Source organism: Cavia porcellus, unplaced genomic scaffold (genome assembly GCF_034190915.1).
Source record: "Cavia porcellus strain 051 isolate PalLab524CR breed Dunkin Hartley unplaced genomic scaffold, mCavPor4.1 scaffold_29, whole genome shotgun sequence".
NCBI lineage: Eukaryota > Metazoa > Chordata > Mammalia > Rodentia > Caviidae > Cavia > Cavia porcellus.
The window spans coordinates 46,295,558-46,315,912 of record NW_026947512.1 but is presented as its reverse complement, the minus strand read 5'-3'; the positions used below and the strand labels follow the sequence as shown (position 1 = coordinate 46,315,912).

Genomic DNA, 20,355 nt, shown 5'->3' with positions numbered 1-20,355 from the left:
GGCTTGCAAATCTGCAAGGCAATCAGAGGTTAACATAATACCATCAATATAAGGAAACAGTGACACAGTATGGCTTGCTTCAAGAGGCCAAATCCTGGAACACTAAACCAAGACACAAAGTTGGGCTATGCAGATAGCCTTGTGGAATTACTTGGAAGATGCATTACTTACTCTCCCAGGTGGAGGAAACCTGATTCTACCAGGAGCAGTAGCAATGAAGTTCTTGATGTTGGCCAAATACACAACACAATGGTATTGACCCAGTGTCAGGGTGAGATGATCCATCAAGTCTGCAATGTTAAGCACCTCCACATGTAATGGAAGAGTCAATTTATTCAGTTCCCATTAAACATTCATTCTCCATGTCCCCTCTGGCTTCCACAGGGACCATATTGGGGAACTGAAAGGCCTCTGTGCAGGGTGTATCACCCCCGCTTCTGTCCTGTTTCATCATTGCCTCCAGGCAGTCTGTACTGCTTTATACACACATCCTGCATAGCCTGTGAGCGAGTTACCAGTTCATGGTGTGGAAAGCCTCAGACTATAATTGTTTCTACATGAATTTGCAACCACAATTTTCCTGTATGATGTCTTGCCAAGTATTAGTCAGTATGTCCACCCACAATATGAATTCAGCAATTGGGAAAACATAAACAGCATAAAGGTATCGGGGTAGTCAACACCCATGTTACTTAAGTTTTCTATTGTATTTCAGTTTTTGTTTCACAGAAACTGGTTTCACATTTTGAAGTTCACCAGTAAATTTTGCCAAACACTTAATGGAAATAAATTATTTTACATATGTTCCTGCAGAAAAAAGAAAATGAAAAAAACTTTTCCTCAATCAATCAGTATGTCCCAGACACAAGATTACTATTTGAGCCTAAGATGTAAGTCTAAGCTGTGAGAGTCTTGGAAGCTCTGTTTCTTTTTCTGATATAGACCTCTAGGTGACCTGGGGCATGGGGACCCAGCTAGAGGGCACAGGGACAATGACCAGGAGAAAAGAGCCCATGAGGCTGACAGAGCCTCCTCCTAAACCTAGGGCAGGGTGTAGGAGGGCTGAGAAGGCAGACAGCTTCGTTTTCCAGACACACTGCCAACCCAACTCACCCAAAGGACCTGGAAAAGGAACACGGTCCAGACACCATGATGAATAAGGGCCCCACACAGTCAACTAGAAAGGAGTGGCAGACAGCAGAGGGCTGCAGAGCAGATTGTGGAAAGAGCTGAGGAGTCAGTGACAAAGGACATGCCTGATTTGGGACCATATTCATTAATTCAGAATTCTGTAGCTCCACAAATACTGCCCCCTAGGCTGATTCGGAGGTGCAGGAAGAGAAAAGAAAAGCAGACACAGCAGCACATAAATAGTCCACACTCAGTTTATTGATTCCTTCAGCTGTAATCAGGAGAGGAAAGGTGGTGTCTTCAATTCTCAGTGAGACATCAGGAGCATCCCCTGCCTTCCGACGGCATTCCTAGTTACTGTGGGAGAACAAAACACACATGCTCAGCTATGGATAGCAAACTCCATTCCACTGCAAAACATGCACACACAGTAGTGCTGGGTGGATTCATGGGACAGATAAAAGAATTCTTGAAAGAATGTACACAATTTTGTTTGTTAAATGCTTTGTCCAGAGTAAATTATCTACATTATTCTTTTCCATGATTTCTAAGGAACTGTCATTTTTAATGAGAAGTATTTGCAAATGAGACATTTTGACATTTTTAAATGAAATTTTGTGAATGAGACAATTTAATATATTTACCTTTTTAAGAAATTATGTACTCTACATATTAATTTAACTTTTCCCATATCTTTGAAACAATCATTTTTGGATTTATACATTGCAATTTTTTGGTCCCATGATAACTCATACATCATAAGCAACGGTGCTTATAGTATCTAACAGATAAAATAAACCATAAAGCAACCTATTATAAGGTTGCTTTATGAACTAATTTATAGATCTTACATATTAGCTTTTCCTTTCTAATTCCATTCTGATAATAAGTACAAGGTTTCACTAAATCTAACAGTACATTACTAAATTGAATTAACATAAACTAAAAGATTTACCAAATTTGACAGGAAAATTTGTGAGTGTAATCCAAAGAAATTATGTTTTCTTTGGTGTATCCCAATATAAGACATGTGAAATTATTCAGCTTAGTTTTGCATACAAATTATAATCATCTTTTCTATTATATTGCAAAAAGGTTCTTCTCTAAATATTGCAAAAGTAAGCTTAATAAAAATTTAGTTTAAGAGTTGTTTGGTTAATTTAGACTTGTTCCTAGAATGATAAATATTAATTTGGTTTTGGTGCAGTACTGTGTCAGTTGTGGCTGCCTTAAAAATATTAAGTAATTTTTGTGAATTATCAACATTTTCCTTGTTACTTTTCAACCTATTTATTTAATAATATTTTCAAGGTTGCTTACCTGCTAGAATACTGTTGGGTCCTATCTTCTGGTATGGACCTACATAAAAATAGTATTGATTAGTTAATAGTAAGACACTTGGGTACAATATTAGTGAAGAAAAGGCCATTTTATACAAAAATCAACTCTTTTAAACATTTAGAGCATGCAAACATGTACTGTTACTATTTCTCCAAACACCACATACAATACACCACACTGAATTTAAATTCTCCAGTTAAGAATAGTCTGAAGATAGCAGAGATCTTTTATTTTCTTTTGACTTCTAAGCACAGAATATAAATTTAACTCGAACTTCCTAAATCTGGCATTTAGTTAATTTTTATGTATTCACATACATCTTGCTACATGTTGTACATTAAAATTCTTCTTTACTTCAGGTTGTTTTGTGAGATTGCACTGCTGGGAACACTGGAGCTTTGGCCCCAGTTCCACGTGCCAGGACAAAGATTCAGCTGCTCAGTTCCACTACCCACAAGACTGAATCAGCAAGCATAGAAAGTGTGTCAACGTTCACGGCCCAACAGAAGCACAACTGAAGCTTCTCCTCCTCGCAGTGTATATTCCCACTCTCCGGGCAGGCAGAATAGCTATGAGAACGCACGCTGTTCATGGGGAGGACCTTACAAAAATAAGACATCCATGGCCACAGCACAGTAAAACAAAAAATTCACAATCTGAGAACAGGAGATGGACAGCAGGGGGAGAGAACAAGGCCACATCAGGAAGCAAGCCCCACCTGCGAGTCGGCACCATGCGCGGGGCACCATCAGTGTGAGGCCTCTCCCCATGAATCAGCACTGTCCGCAGGCTGTGTGTGGAGGAGCAAGGCCATACTAGGAACCAAGCCCAGCCAGGAACCAGTGCCATGTGTAGGCCACCAGAGCGGGCAGCCAGATCCCAGCCCCTTCTGGCATACCAGTTCACAAGCAAGAAGTACCAACCTCCCACCCCAGGGAACCGACTGGCTGATCTGTAGAAACACAGGCTGTGATGATAGCTATGAAGGTGAAATGCAATTGGATGCCTGTGGTGCTCTCGTGTTTCACTGACATTGCAGGTCTAAGGCCAGATCATCTGTTTAGAGGATGGCGGTATGCAGTGTGATAACAAGCGGCAGGGATCTCTTCTTGAGGGTGGCAACCATTGTTGAATCCCTATCGTCTCATTTTGAAGCCCTGGACCATTTCCACTGTTTCGTTGGGTTGGGTTTTATTCTCTTTTGTGTTGTTTGATTATGTTAAATCTGATGGCATGTTTCAAAGATAGCAAAATATGTTATGGTAGCCATGTTGGATCTAACATTGGCTTGTTTTGAAGGCCTTTATTGGATTCACTGTCATGTTTTTATCGTTTCTACTCAATTCTGTTCTGTTGATTTTTACTATGTCCAAAGGTATCTGCAGCTATTTTGAAGACAACAAAAGGCATTAGGGTAAACTATTGTTGATTTCATAATGTTTTGAAGTCCTGTATCACTTACACTGGTTTCTTTTGATTGGTTTTATTCTGTTTTATTTTCCTTGGTTTTATCGTCTTTGAAATAAAATTTAAAAAAGAACAACAGAGAGCATGAAAACCTTTACAAAGTGTTTAACATCTCCACAGAAATAATGGCAGGAGTAACACAACAAAATGATATGTTGTTGGGGATTTAGCTTAGTGATATAAGCACCTGCCTTGCAGGCACAAGGTTGTGAGGTTGTGAGGTTGTGATTTCGCTCCCTGGTACCAAAAAAAAAAAGACAGAAAGAAAATATGTGGTAAAAGTATGGGTGATAGTAAAGTGACATGCAGAAGTCAAACAGTGTCAGACTGATAGGGACAAGTACAGATTTATGAGAAGACCCACTGAGAAACATGGAAGCTATATTGATTACTTATTGATTCCTTTTCCTTTTTTTTTGGACAGGGTCTCACTGTGTAGCTCAGACTGGCATTGAGTCAACTATTTAGGCTGGCTTAGGCTGGCCTCAAACTCACACTGATTCTCCTGCCTCAGCCTCCCAAGTGCTAGTATTACAGGCATGCATCACCACCCCTAGCACGAACTACTTTGAGAAGACCCTACTAACTGAAGTCATTTCAGATAAGGAAAAAAAAAAGACCAATGAAGAGTGAAGAATTGAAGAGATCCAGTGGAGCCCTGAAATTCACAGGGGTTATATCTGTAGAGTACCCCAAAACTGAAAAACTGCAAATTTCAGGTATGATCAGAACAATGTTTCTGAATGCCTATTTTAAGGTTTAAACCCCCAATATGCTGTGTCTCCTGCATTTATGGGATTTAATTTAATAAAATACATATTAGTAAAGACTTAGAAGGTGCAATGTCTTTTGCAAAATCTTAGGGATTTGGGGGCTTTAAGAAGAACAAAACTAGGAACACTGCAGACAGCTGCGCCCTGCACAGCACCTGTAGGGGGCATGACTGCAGCTGCGCCTGCCAGAGGGTTTTCAGGGCAGCAGCTAATCAGCAGCAAGGAGAACTGAACAACGCTCTGCAACTGTCTACTCGCAAACTCCTCACCAAAATAAATAAATAAATACATAAATGCATGTTGAGGATATTATTAGTTCGGTCCTGAGCAAAAATCCACAAGTGACTGAAGCTGAGAACGCCGACCACTACTAGAGTAATGCAATTCTTTGTGGAATTAATGCCATGAGTCTTGATGTCTAATGATTTTGTTGAATCCAAAGCTGGATAAATTTTTAAATGCTGTATCAAAACACATGCTGATATAATATTTCAGACAAAGAAGAAACCCTACAAGCCACCTAGATTACATTATTACACCTAGAAAACATACATTAATTGGAAGAAAATAATCAGGCTAAAACTGATGACCACTTACTGACCTTAACCAGTACATTATGACAACAAAATATTTTAGAAAGAGGTTCACTAATCTCTAGCCATACAAGCTATCTTTCCAACTGAATGTGAGAAAGTCACATTTGGCCATTTACCACAAAATGTCTGTGACACACAGATGCTAACTAAAAGTTAAAAGGGTTACATTTTGGGAACAAGGAAGTGGGCCCAACGATGAAGAGTAAATGGGTTCAAGAATGAAGAGCGAGCAAAAGGGTTGATGAATGACTTTAAGTCTTTATATAAAAGTGACAACAGATGGAGGTTGCGGCTACACAGGTAAAAACCTGGAAGACACAGATAGTCCAATGACAACAATATGGGAGGGCTCCTGGTCAGAACTTCCTGTTAAATAGTCTAAGGACCACTGGGGATTTAGCTCAATGGCATAAGGGCCTGCCTGGCAAACACAAGGTCGTGAGTTCGATCCCCAGTACCAAAAAAATAGATAATAATAATTAATAGTCTAAGAACCTTCTCTCGTTTAGGAAATGACTGGAGATACGGACAGAAGTTAAACATTTAAAAATTCATTATACTAAAATAGTATTCATATGACGCAGGTGGGATTCCTCCCACTTCAAGGCTTTTTGGTTTCAACATCCTTTCCCGGTAGCTTTCTGCCTGTTTAAGATTCACCAGAGATGAATGAGCTGAAAGCTACAGTTTCAAGTGAGGTTGTTAAAATTTAAATGAGCAGTCATTCTCAACATGTTTGTCTAGTGCACAGTAAGCCAGAACTTTAGACCACTGAACTGTCACTACAATTCACACTGTTCTAACTACAATGTGCATTTTCCTGTAGATAATGATGTCAACAGTCACTCAGTATATCTGAATAACAATCCTCAGAGAGTTCTTGTTAACTAGTTCTCAGAATGAAAGATGATATGAGAGGAGAAGAAATAAGAGTTCGGAACATTACAGATACATGAATGTGTGTGTACTTTTTCTACGTACATTTTTCTTTCTTTTTTTTTTTTTTTGGTCGTTTTGAGACAGGTCTCACTGCAGTTCAGACTGGTCTGGAACTCACTTTGTACTCCAGCCTGGCCTCTCCTCACGCCTTAGCCTCTCGAGCGCTGGGATTACAGGTGCATGCCACCACATCCCCAGCATCCCTATGCACTTTTACCTTTGTGTTTTATTTTATTGATCACTTACTATAGGCATCTATTCTGCTACATGTTGGTTATGCAATACCGAGTGACACAAGCACAGTCTTTATCCTCGGAAATGACAGAAAATAAGAAGACATATCTCAAAATGGGGCAAGGTACCCAAGACTTGTTATGCGCAAGGATAACATAATAATGAGAGGACATGATTAAGGAAACTATGCCTTTTACTTTAAAGAAACTAATTCATGATTCCAAGGTGTAACTTTAAAGAAAAGACCATAACAATAATGGTAATAGCAATGAGATTAAAAATAAGCAAAGCTTTCGAATGACACTTTCTGTAAGGAAACTTCTGGAGTTTGATCCTATGGATTTGGAAGAGAACTGGAATGGGAGGAACCCAGAAAAAATAACACCACCTCCATGTGCACATAAACAGAGACCATGAGTGACAAGGAGGAGAGGAAGCCCCACACTACTTAGATCTTCAGGGACATAATCTTCCAGAGCACGAAGGGACACTTAGTCAAGGCTATTCTGTAATACTGAAAGACTATGGGTATTACACAGTTTGTTGCTTTAGAGTAATTTTTCCTCAGAAAAATTTTTCTCAAACAACCCAGGATGCAGGCATTCACTCAGCTATTCATGACTTTATAGTTCCAGATTCTTCAAAATAAGTAAATGTCCCTTATGTATACTCCTGAATATGGAAGCAAACAGATTCCGTGTGTAAGTTAGTCTCCCACAGGTTTCGCGCATCAGCTTTTGGGATCCAAAGAATAAACTTTCAACACACATTAAATTATAAAAAGAAGAGACGAATTTGCTTTGATAAACTTGTTACTAGATTGGCAAGTATTAACAGGTTGCTATTAGAGATGGTACTTTACAACTCACAGCTACTCTGTTAACTGTGGCTACCTTGCAGTTAATGGAGGGCTATGGATTTATTCACAGTGATATTTAGCACATATCAAATGTAAGTAATATCTACCTACTTATTTACTTACTTGGTAGTATCTGCTTGGCTGCTGCTTTCTGCTCTGGATCTAAATGTGGAGGAAAATAATGCTTTCTAATGAATATGAAAAATGAATGTCAATGAACAACACATGAATGTCAGGTCATTGTATAACTTACATATCAATCAGCACATTTACTGAATACTTTCAAAAGATTACCAAAATAGGTTTATGCAAATAAATAAAGTCTTTATTTACCCGTACATCAAATAAATAACAGAACAAGTTCACATCCACAATTAGGAAGAAGAGTCAGAAAACAACTTATTTTGCTCTTATCACTTTTAAGCATAAGACATGCATCTGATTTTGAATTCTGCATTTTTAATTTTTTTTACTCTGGTTTTCAGGTTCCAACCCAACATCTTATCTATTGATAAACAAATTACTCCAGCTTGTGATTTAAAACCTACAGTGACTTTCAGGCAGCTAAGTAGTCTGGGCTGATAGTAATATCCCATTTCTGCCCCACAAATACAGAAAAGATGAGGAAAAAAAAGTAACATAGAACTAATTAAAATCTGATAAAAAGATATTTTAATGAAAATTTGAAGAAAAACGAGATATTTCTAATGATATTTAAAAATAAAGGAAAAAAGGAGTCTGATCTTTCTCCAATGCAAAGGGCATTGGAAATGGGATGAGCAGAAATGGGATGGAGCAGAGGGATGGAACAGAAAGAGGGGAAAAGGAACGTGTGTCATGTGTTACGTACATTGCCAACCCTGAACAAGAACTTAAACATCACAAATGTGTACCAATAAAAACTAAATAAAACAAAACTAAAAACATGTAACAGATTTAAAAGTAAAACAATTAATTTTCAAATTACATAGAGGAATCACTCAAAATACTAGCTGAGCAGAGAAAATAATATTCAAAAGACCACTTAAGAAACATGAAAGAATTTGGACATATCACATTAAGAAAAAAGTCAATATTTGAGGAGAAGTCCAAGTTTTCCCAAACTGAAGAAATGCAAGGGTCTCTACAGTAAAAGAGAATAGAATCCAGCTCATGTACTGTCAAAAATAGTGAGACTGAATTTATGGTTAAGAAACATAAAAAGGATACAATACTATTTACTGATGATAAAAAGAGTATAAAAGTGTCAGTCAATGTAACTAATTCTCATATTAGTCACTTTCTCATCTCTGCGCTTATTTTGGCTCATGTTTTAGGGGAGAATTCTGTTCGTGGTCAGTTGATCCAAAGCAAAAATGGCATTGTAGAGGGCACAAATGTTCAGCCCCTAACTTCCAAGAGAGAAAGAGCTAGAGAACTAGACAGCTAGAGAGCAACCGGGCAAGAGTGAGCCAGGGAACAGCACAGCCCATCCGTGCCTGTCTCAGGGCTCAGCATACATTCAGCTCCTGATGACTCTCAGGATAGGTGGAATACCCCCTGCTCTAATCACCATCCATGCACATAAGACTTTTGGAGGACATTTTAGAACTGAACCACAACAATTCTCCCCAAAACATAACGGTCATACATATCAAAGTCACACATTGGGATTCATGTGCTCTGTCACAATCTATTGAATTGTACACATTGGTGTGCTTACCCAGCCAGTATACTAACATAACCTAAACTGGATAATGTAAAAATACCATATTTTACTTTTCTTTACAGCAAGTTCCCAAATTAGGAATACTACAGTAGTTCCTGACTTAGTGAACCCTGGAGTGCAAACTTTCGCAGATATGAACAGACCTCACATTGCAGACATTTGTAGATGTGAGCAAACTGTGGAAGCTCGCGTGTCTGCTGGACATAGTCACAGGTGAGCTGCTGCGTGTTTCTGCCACAGTGTGCAGTAGTGCAGTGCTCAGTCAGAGCCCAGCGCGGCCGGAAGCAGCAGGAAAAGCAGCGGGGACGGGAGGGCACTGCGGGGAAGCACAGAGCTATCTACTTGGTGTGTTGGTGTCACAGGTGTCTTCGACTCACTTTGTTGGACTCATTAACATTTGCCCAGAATGAACTAATTTGTTAAGTCAAGGTCTTACCTTCAGTGTAGCCTGCCAACATTTATTAAAGTACAAATTTATTGTATACTCAATTACTCTATTAGCATTTTCTATTTTAGTGCACCGTTTTTACCAGTTGAAAGTGTTCAACAATATTTAGAAACTGAATTAACAATTCGCTCTAGTTTTCAGCGTGAATCTGCACAATACTTTCTAAGTTACTCACCTGCTGATATATGTGTCAGTGCTGCCTTCTGATTTATATCTAAAAAAAATTGAAAATAACAACCAAATTATTACTAAATATGTTTAACAAATTTGGGGATGAATGTCAGACTATTATACCAACAGTATTATCTCTTTTATAAAACTAGTTACCAATAATTAAAGGGTAAAGATCACTGAACAAAGATGAAGAAAACACACTTACTGTCTCTTATACTTAAGAGAGAAGGAAGAATCCAGGGAGGGAGGCAGGCAGTTCAGGGTCACACCGTAGTAACTCACCTCCTCCTCCTCACCGGTTCCCGGCTCCTTACAGCACATTCAGCTATGAATTCATTACAGGACTATTCCATTGTTAAGAATAGAGCCCCGTGACCAGTACCCTCTAAAAGCCCTGCCTCTCAACACAGAATCTGAGGTGAGATTCTAGATCTTACTATAATAACTCCCAAGTTTTTTTTTTTTTTAATCTATTATTCACAGTAGCCAACATACTCTTTCTGGACAATCCTCCAGTTCATAGCTCCTGCTGGACAGCACACTAATTGTGGTACAGAAAAACCTGTACTTGGGCTTCCCTCTTGGGTTAAAATAGCAACTGCACACTAAGAGCTGGTTTTCATCCAACTTGGATTTAGGTCACCATGCACTACTGTAATACTATAACTATCCACTGACTCATAGAAAATAAGTGGCCTGGTTACCATTCCTGGAAAGACAAACAGAAATGAAAAACCACATTATAAGCACTTACATAAATAAGTCTTTAATATGTAAATGATACCACATATAAACAAGCATTAGAAAGGTTTTTTTTGAAAGAAACTATGATCTAGATCTCATCTAATTAAAATAGGACAGCAGAAACCTACCACACAATGACCACTAGAGACAAACTCAAAAGAATTAAAATAGTAATTTCAAGGAAACTTGAGTCTCATGAAAACACAAAGAAACAACCTGATGGTCTCATAAAGACCCTGTAGTGAGAGGAATAATTGAAAAATGAAATTGCTAAAGACAGTAAGTGCAATTAAAATATGATAAAAGTTTCAATAACAATAGATCAAGCAGAAGAATCAGTGAACACAAAGACAGACTTTGAAAATACAAAGTTGGAAGACAAAAATGAAAAGAAAATCATAAAGCAGCAGTTTACAGGAAGTTGGAGAGAGCAGTAGCACAGTGAATACTTCAGTTATCAGCTCAAGAGGTTCTTGAGAATGCCAAAGCAATCAAAAGCTACTTAAAAAGTTAGTGAGAGACAACGCTCCAAATTTAGATAGCTACACAAATATCTAAGTATACAAATATTCAGATAAAGGAAGTTCAGAAGTCACCAGTCAAATTTCCTCAAATACACCACCTCCAAGTTATTATCAAGCTCACAAATATTAATGATAAAGGGAAGATGATCCAGATAGCAAGATAAAAAAAAATAATCAACATGTAAGAGTGCACCCCAGTTCACCTGACACAGACCTCTCAGCAGGAACGTTACAAGTCAGTAGAGAGTGGAGTGGGATTTTATTTATTTATTTATTTATTTATTTATTTATTTGAGATTTTCATAGGAAAGAAAGAAAGAAAGAAAGCATGAAAAAAAGAAAGAAACCTGCCAACCAAGAATACTGTACTCAGCAAAGCTATCCTTCAGAGATGGAGAAGACATTCCCAGATGAGAAATACTAAGAATTTTCAGAATGAAAGAGATGTTAACGAGTTACACATACATGTGGTAAAATGTTTAATATACAAAAGCTGCCAATGTGCAGATTATTCTCTGCAGGAGAGCGGGAAAGGATCACAGTGAAGGGACCTGAAGGTGTAAAGACAATGATTTATTTTTTAACAGCAACAAGGAAAACAACAGTTGGTTATTTTCTGTGATAGGTAAAGGTATGTTTGCCATCTTGTTCTCTGCCTTTGTGTTTGAATTTTAAAACTAGAAAACACAAGCAAAAATTATTTATCTGGCTTCTGAAAATGCTACTTAGAGAATGTTTTTTGAAAGTTGACATAACAAAGTAAAGTGGAACGTTTTGCCTATGGAAGGGTCAGAAATGTGCATTTCCAATAAACACCTCTGATGCTCATGAAGGTGACACAGCTCACAGCTGAAAATCTCTAGAATATTTGAAGGTCACAGACATGGATACATTTGAGTTCTTACTCTGTCAATTAACAAAGTATTAACTTGGGCAGGTTATGATTCTACTCCAAAATCTTCATACCTTTAAGCTGGGGATATTCACAAATACCTCATACAACTGAATTGAGATATTGACATAGTATTAATAATCCTGGTAAAATGCAAGGCATTGTGACTGCTGCTGATACTGTCTTACGTAGTATGACATTCAAATGCTGTAACATTTAACTTCAGAATACAAACTGAACTTACTCATCACTTAAAGATTCCTCATGGTTGGAGAACCACTTTTCCAAAGTGTACCATACCACAACTATTATGGATGGTATGATGAGAACAGGCAAGCCAATGTAGAAACTGAGAAGCCAGTTGTTTCTAGCCTTCCTAGAAACTTCTGTGATGACTAAATCTGAAGATAAAAAATACATTAAAATTAAACTGTCTGTTTTCACTTTCGGGTTACAACAAATTCACTGAGATATTCTCAATTATTATTACTCAAGGAGAATAGAAAAATATGGAATTATGAGACGAAATGATATTAAAACATTACTCTTTATTTATTTTTTCAAAAAGTGAAAAACTACTTTGGATCAGAGTTTTAGAGGCTTTGGTACTGCTGGCATTTTAAAATTCTTATATTTAGTAGTGTGTTTGTGGCACATTATGATCACATTCACTATGGGGAATAACACAAATTGCCTATTTTTCTTTTTTTTCCCCTTCCCCCTTTCCCTACAATTCTTCTTTCCCCATTTACAAAAGCTCTATTTCCATCTTTTCAATTGTTTTTTCTTTAAATGCCTTTTCTCTTCCTTCCCTCACACTGTATTCTCTTTCCCATTTGAAGAAGTTCTTCCTATCTCTTCATATCTATCCTCCATTTTACTCCATATTTATACTTTGAGTTTGTCATGCAAGAGAAACATTGTGATATTTAAACTTGTGTGTCTCATTTATTTCACTTAAGATTATGATCTTATGTTACTTCTATTTACCTAAAAATGTCTTAACTTTGTCTTGGTAGAGCAGTACCACACTGTATGTAAGTACCACATTTGTTTTATCTAATCATCTGTTGATGGGCATATGGGCGGTTCCCAAGACTTAGCTAGTATAAACTGTGGTGCTGTAAACACGAGGTATGATGCTTTTAACTCTTTCCGGAGGATACCCAGGAGGGGAACAGCTGAGTCAAATGGAATCTTTAGCTCTAGTTTTTTTTAGGAATCTACATACAGATTTCCATAGTGGCCATATCAGTTTATATTCTCACCAACAATGGATAAAGAATGGTTGTGTGCTCCGAAGCCTTATCAGCATTTGTTATTGGCTGATTTCTAAATGACACTAACTCTTTCAGGAAGGAAACTGAAACTAAGTGTTGTTTCCCTCTGTATTTTTTCCAGTGTACTGTACTTGTCAGCCATTTATACTTCTTCATCTGAGAAGTGTCTATGCATTTCATGGGCCCATGTTTTGACTGGGTCTTTAAATCTGTAGATTTTTTTTTTCAAATTTTACATAATCTGCATATTAGTCCTCTACCTGAGGGGTAAATGGCAAAAGTATTCTCTTCACTCTGTAGGGTAGTTTTCTTTGCTGTGTAGCTTTTAAATTTAATGTAATCCAATTTATTGATTCTTTATAGTATTTCCTCTGAAACCAGAGTTGTGGTTATAAAGTCTTTGCACACACACATGTCTTCAATAGTTCTACCTAATCTATCTTACAGCAGATTAAGTGTTTCTGTTTTAATGTGTAAATCATTGATCCATTTCAATTTTAGTTTGGTGTATAGTGAGAGGTATGGTCTACTTTCAATCTTCAGCATGTAGATAGCCAGCTTTCCCAGCACCACTTGTTAAATAGGCTATCTTTCCTCCAGCAGAGGTGTATGGCCCCTTTGTCAAAGATAAGGCATTTAAAAAACCGAAAACTAAGCTCCAGAAAGTTTAGGAGTATTCTACACGATACAGCAGCTACAGCAAAATCTTATTACAAGACTATACATGGGCCCTCACAAAAATCAATGGTATATTATGTGAGATAATATAATCACAAGGTTGCCCAAAGTTACAGTTACAAGACTTTCACAGGATTGGCTTGTCAGGAAATTTCATTAGACTTGCTTATATTACATTTTTATTGACTTGGCCTATAGGATGGTATTTTCATATATGGAGCCACAGCATTGCTACTAAATGACCAGTAGTATCAAAATTAGGAAACTTGATTCCTAACCCTACTTCTGGCACTGATTGGCTTTGGATATGCAGATATAAACTTAATTTATAAGATCAATGTGAAGGATTCTTTTTTGTTTACTATCTATCCTTAGTGCCTAGACCAGCACCTGGAATAAATATATAAAGAGTTCAATAAATATTTGCTAACTCAATAGGCACATGAATGACAGAAACTGAAGTCACACTGAAGAAACAGTACATTGTACCAAGATCTCTTGTCATAGCTCATGCTACAATTTAAAGATTGTTTCCATTAAAACTATCAACTCTTTCAGATCAATATCTTACCTTCTTTTAATTTCTTCTATAGCAAATATATATGAACAGTGACTGAAAAATTTGATGAAGTTTAAATTTTAAAAATTTAAAGAATCGTGTATTGCCGTCAATACCCCCTTGAAATCCTTCTATTCATGCAGAACACCTCTCACACTGTTTTGCAGTTTTGGAAGTCCTCTTTCAGGTATATCTTCACTAGCACTAGGATGGCTGACTCCAGTGTCTTTCATCGACTTAAAACATTGTCTTTCATGGTTATTTGGACTCTCTGAGAAAGCCAGAAGTCACATGGTGACAGAACCAGTATATAAGCTAGCTGAAGACTTTATGTCACACCTTATGATAAAGACACTCATAAAACAGGACTTCTAAAGCTGCTTCAAAAAGTGGTAAGGATGATGAGATAACTGTGTTCAAGATCAGTAGGGTGATCTTGAACACAGTTATCCTTCCCTGGGCTGAAAGATATTAATAGTAATGTGTCTTTTCTATAATAATTTTTAAAAATTTAAACACCTATCCATATATTTTTATCACCCTGCACTATAAGTACTAGATACAGAGAAAATGGTGTTAATGTTTACAGCTGAAATCTCAGGATCAACCACAAAAGTGGAGCAGCAGTTTGAAAAATATTCTACAGGGCAAAGTCGATGACATAAGGAAGACTTTTACAGATACTTAGCTTTAACCATGACATTTTAACATTAGAAAAAAAAACAGCAATATTAAGAAGCCTTATTTGCCTTCCATCCTTTGACAGAACTCTGATAACTTTTAAAGACAAACACTAACAGTCTCTTTTCAAATGACAAGCATCTAACTTTATTTTAGTGAAGATAAGCAATTTGAGGGTCTTAGTTAAATGGCTATTTAAAGGACACAGGTACTTGCCCTCTTCGCTGGACAATTGTCGGGAATGTGCTTCACAATTCGGTGGCAAGTAGCCATCAGTACAATTGCATTCATCGTTGGAATTGCATACCTAAGAACATTTGTAAAATTTTAAGTGGTTTTAAAAAATATTTGTGCATTGAAAGTCAGACTATGAAATAGGTTATGCCTACTTTTGTATCTAAAATTATTTTGATCATATTTGTGTGATTTTTTGAGATAATTCCCTAAAATGAATATTGGATTTCTTCAACCAAAACCCAAACACCAAAGAAAACATATAAAAGCACAAAAGAGCTATAAAGTGAGCTCACATTTGCATCAAGAAATATAATACCTTCAAAAGTTTCCACATTTCGTGTGTGATTGCAAAATCACATTCTACTTCGGTTGTCAAGTGTAGACAGCCCCTGCTGTGCTGGGTCTGACATAAGTAGCTCTAGGTCATCCAGCAGACTGAGTACATCTTTTCCTATCTCCAAGTGCAGGAAGGGCCTGCTGGTAGTTTGAACTATGCACACCTACAAACAAGTATCAACTTCTTCCCTGGGCTGCTTGTGAAACACTTGCAAGCATTAACGGGCCCTTCCCCAGGATAGTTTTGTTTTGTTTACAGTGACTGATTTGATTTTTAAGCAAAAACCTGTTCTTAATCCAAGAGGATCTCAGATTCCTAGATACAGTATAACTAGGAAGTCATGCTATCAGTAGAAATACATGAGAAATGCAAGAGTAATTAAATAACACCAAACATATTCTTTGTGCTTACCTTTTCTGAGTTTTTACTCTGAATAGTTTAAATAAATAGATTGACTCATTAAATCTACCAATGGCCCATTGAGGTGGAGTTATTATCCCTTCCTTACAAATGAAAAATGGAGGCACACTTACTTAAAATGCCAAAAGTCAAACACAATGTAATCATAGGAAATCCAGTTTCAGAGGCCTTGAACTTGACCACTATGCTATGTGTCGTCTCAAAATTATATGAAACATTTCATTTTTGGGATGTTACTCAGGCTGCAATCTTAGTGTAAGAATGTTAACCTTTTATGCTGAAACCCATAAATATTTTAAAACCTAATATTCCGCCCTGGATGATGTCAGTTTGTCCTAATATTACATCCTTACTTAAGATCACTTGGTCATGGTACTGTCTTCTGTTTTTTTTACTGTAAAGTTTCTAAGCTGCTACTTGTAATTAGGAAGTAATTTGTAAGGAGGTATTTTAAAGAAAAAGTACACCTCTCTTTCTAAAACTTTTGCCCATTAGTTTCAACATTCACTGATAATTACTGCTTCATTGCACTTGGTTATTGTGTAAGGAAGACATTTATTATTTTCCTTTTCATTTATGTAATTATTATCAATAGTATAATAAATGCTACTATGTATATCTTATCATACTTTTATGTATTGCATTTAATTATTCAGTTAATTATATATTGTATTTTATTCAAAGAACCTCTATTATTTTACCATATATCTGGACAGTGGAAGCCCTGATTTTAATTTTTAATTTATATTGTTTTACATTTTCACAAACAACAGTTGTAATAATTCATGAGGTACAAGCTGATGCTGAATCACATGATGTACTGCTCAAATGAGGCAATCAGAATTTCCCTTATTTTTTTATGACTAAAGCCTTCAAACTCCTCCGTTCTACTGTTTCATAAACGGTATTATAGGTTATTGTGAACTGTACTTCTTCCATGATGTTATGGAATACAAAGGTATATTTCTGCTATATAACTGCGTTTTTGGCTCCATTGTCCAAGCTACCTCTCCACTCTCTGCATCTGTTATTAATATTTTACACTCGGATGGACTGTCCCTACAGTGCCTGTGTGAAGCAGCTTGGGTGTGTGTCTAACGTCCTCTACTTCCATTCATTCTGCTGCACTTTTTCGGGCTGAAGGCTGCTGCCCTGTGCATTGTGCCACATTTTCTTTACTCATTCATCCATCATTTTTTATAATATGGACATTAACTGTGTCAGGTAATCCATGGAGTTTTTTTTATTTTTCTCTCTGTTTTTTGATATTTCTTCTGCAATGTCTCTCCTTATGTTTTAGAATTATCATTGTAGAGGTCTTTTCACATTCCTCATTAAATTTATCGCTAAGTACTTTTCATAGCTTATGAATGGAATTTCTTTAGTGATTTATTTCTCAGAAAGTAAATTTTAGTGTATAAAAACACTGATTTTTGTACACCGGTTTTGTGTCCTGCAACTTTACTAAATTTATATATTATTTCTGATAGTGTTCTGATATAGTCAATAGGTATTTCTACATAAAAAAAATCATACTATTTGTACATGGGACACTTATTAATGGTAGATTGATGACTGGTGCTGGGTGTAGAGAGTCCTCCTGAGGACTGTTGCCAATAGCAAAAACAGGAGAACTGAAGAGGAAGGTTTGACGCTATTGGTTTTCCTGATATAAAGTTGGCTGTTATCATCAGGGGAGCTCGGGACCTCACTGGCACTGAGGAGGGCTGCAGTACTTTTGAAGGGAGCTCTGGTCCTTACTTTGCACAGTGCAGATCCCTCAGCCTGCTGGCATAGACACTGCATCCTGCAACCCCATAGCTCCCACCACTGATCTTTTGGCCTTTCCAGCACAGATTCATAAAACAGACTTGTAAGAAACATCATTGGGGCACTAGGCCTGGCACTATTATGGGCTCTAGGTCTTCAGCTGGATTCACGCAGGACATTGCCCTAGGATCTGGGCCCTCGGCTGAATTCTTCAGGTCTCTAATATATGGACAGATTTCCTGCCCTCTTTTGTATTCCATTCTTTGGATAACTATTATAAAATAATCTTACAAATTCTATATTCTGTATTAACTCACTTCCCTTGTTAAGCCTGACTACAATACTTTTATTTTCCCCTTTCACATACTTATACTTTTTATTTCTTCCTCCTGCCTCATTTCTCTGGATAAAACTTCCAGTGCTATGTTGAATGAGTCATGAAATTAGACCTCCTTTTCTTTTACCAGCTCTTAGGGAATCCATGAAAGTAGAAGTTGAGTACTGAAATGCCTAAAAGTAAAATTTTTCCTCCGGAAAATGTTATAAAGAAAATGAGAAGAAAAACTATAGACTTCAAGAAATATTTACAGAAGACATATTCATTTGTATTACTATTGTTAAAACAAAAACTCTTAAAACTCTACAATACGAAAAAAAGCAACCCAATTTAAAAATAGGCAAAGATATGAAGAAACCCTTCACCAGAAAAGTTACAGAGTGCAAAGATGGAAAGATGCTCTATGAGACCACGTGTCACCAGGAAACATAAATTACAATAATAAGATACTATCCCACAACTATTGGAAAGGTCAAAACACAAAACACTGACACAAAAGCCTGGCTAGAGGTGGAACAAGAGTGACTCACATTCACTTCTTCTGGGATTACGAGATGATGGTCACTTGGCAAGATGTTTTGGCAGTTTCTTACAAAATGAAGCATATTCTCACTTACGATCTGAGTGCAACCCTTGGCATTTATCAGAAAGAGTTGAAAACTCGAGTCCTTTACATAAACACACCTGCACAAGAATGTGTATGGAAGTTTTATTTATAATTGCTAAGACCTGGAAACAACCATGATGCTTTTCAGTAGGTAAATGGATGTATGAGTATATCAGACAATTGAATATTATTTTATCATTAAAAAGAAAATAGATCTCAAAATACACAAAGATATGGAGGAACTTTAAATGCATATTACTAAGCAAAATAAGCTATCCAGATGGTCTATATTCTGTGTGATTCCAATAATATGGTATTGTAGAAAAGAAAAACCTATGAAGATTGAAAAACCTATTTATCAGGGGTTAAGGATCACCAAAAGATGAAAAGGCCAATTTTGGAAGATTCTTAGAGCAGTGAAAATACTCTGATATAGTATTGATAAAAGTGTCATATATGTCTCAAAATCCACAGAATGTACAACCTTAAGACAGAACCCTAATGTACTAGATGGGCATGGGGTGATGAACAGCCTGTGAAAATCTGTCCTTGTAACAACTGCACCATTCCAGAGACACGTGCTGGCAATGAAGACAGCTGTGTGTGTTTGAGGCAGGAGGTATATGGGAAATATTTCTGTCTTACTCTCAATTTCGCTGTGAACCTATAACTTTTCTTAAAAGAACTTTATTAAAAATGTTACTAAGCCATAAAAAGAACTGGAAGAAATTTGCATGTGTATCACTAAGTGAAAGAAGTCTTACTAGAAAAATATACATAATTGATAATACTAATAGCATGTTTGGATTGGGGGTTGGAGACTTCCTTTTGTTTCTTCCTCTTGTTGTGTTTCTGGTTTCTTCCAGATAAGTGGATAAGCGGGGTTCCTGGCACTTCCTGTACTGGCCACAATTACCCTGAAGCATGCTGGCTAGGAATTGCTGCCCTCTCCAGTCTGCTGATGACCACTGAGGAACAAGCAGAGGCAGGGCAGGCTGGCCCCTTCCGAGCTGGTCAAGCACTGGGAGTCTTCAGCATGTTAGTGTGTACTGCGCGGGCAGACTGGTAAGGTATAGCATCAGAGAGACCTGGTCCTGGGCTATTGGATTGCACACAGAGGTAGGACGCAGTCCAGGCAATTCTCATCAATCTGCTCTGCACTAGAACAGCTGACTGAAGCTGCCGCAGTTCGGGTTCCGAGTTTATCTTGCCTGCCTCCAAAATGTCGCCAGCCAGTTGCCCACTCCTGCGGGAGGACTGATTTCCCTGCACTCACTGTGAGCCAGTTCAGATCTCCGAGCTGAGTGCTGTTCTCCATTCTGCAGCTACCCTCCACGACTGCCTTCTCCCGCCAAAGCCCTCAGGTTCACCAACCCCCTACTTCACCATGACCACATGTCTTTGGATTCCAGTGGCTTTTCCTACACAACGGGATCGGTTCTGGTGAGAGCACGTGGTCTTCTGTCCACGATTTTCTTTTCCCCTTTAGTTTCTTCCTGGGTCAAGAGGACCTATCTCCTTCCGTCTGGTCTTCTCTACGATGTTTTTTTCAAGCATTTGAGCTGTTTCTCTCAGAGAGCTCTTTATTTTTCTGCTTGGTGATACTGGCCCAGGAGAGG

At 37.4% G+C, this 20,355-nt stretch overlaps 1 protein-coding gene across 5 annotated transcripts in view; it reads right to left on the bottom strand.

Annotated features, from left to right (window-relative positions):
- Positions 1-1,367: 1,367 nt before the first annotated feature.
- The window catches only part of LOC100735053 (disintegrin and metalloproteinase domain-containing protein 32), a 125,172-nt gene continuing 106,184 nt past the window's right edge, over positions 1,368-20,355 (bottom strand). For 2 of the 5 annotated variants that reach the window (XM_063239653.1, XM_063239654.1), the window contains exons 18-23: positions 15,245-15,335; positions 12,075-12,231; positions 9,672-9,710; positions 7,464-7,528; positions 2,452-2,490; positions 1,368-1,488 (exon numbers count right to left, since the gene is read on the bottom strand). In XM_063239653.1, the coding sequence (XP_063095723.1) occupies positions 1,439-1,488; positions 2,452-2,490; positions 7,464-7,528; positions 9,672-9,710; positions 12,075-12,231; positions 15,245-15,335 (441 nt within the window). In that variant the 3' untranslated portion in view covers positions 1,368-1,438. Of the gene's footprint in view, positions 1,489-2,451; positions 2,491-7,463; positions 7,529-9,671; positions 9,711-12,074; positions 12,232-15,244; positions 15,336-20,355 lie in introns of those variants that run through there. The other 3 variants (XM_063239655.1, XR_010044355.1, XM_063239656.1) reach the window with 3 other exon arrangements.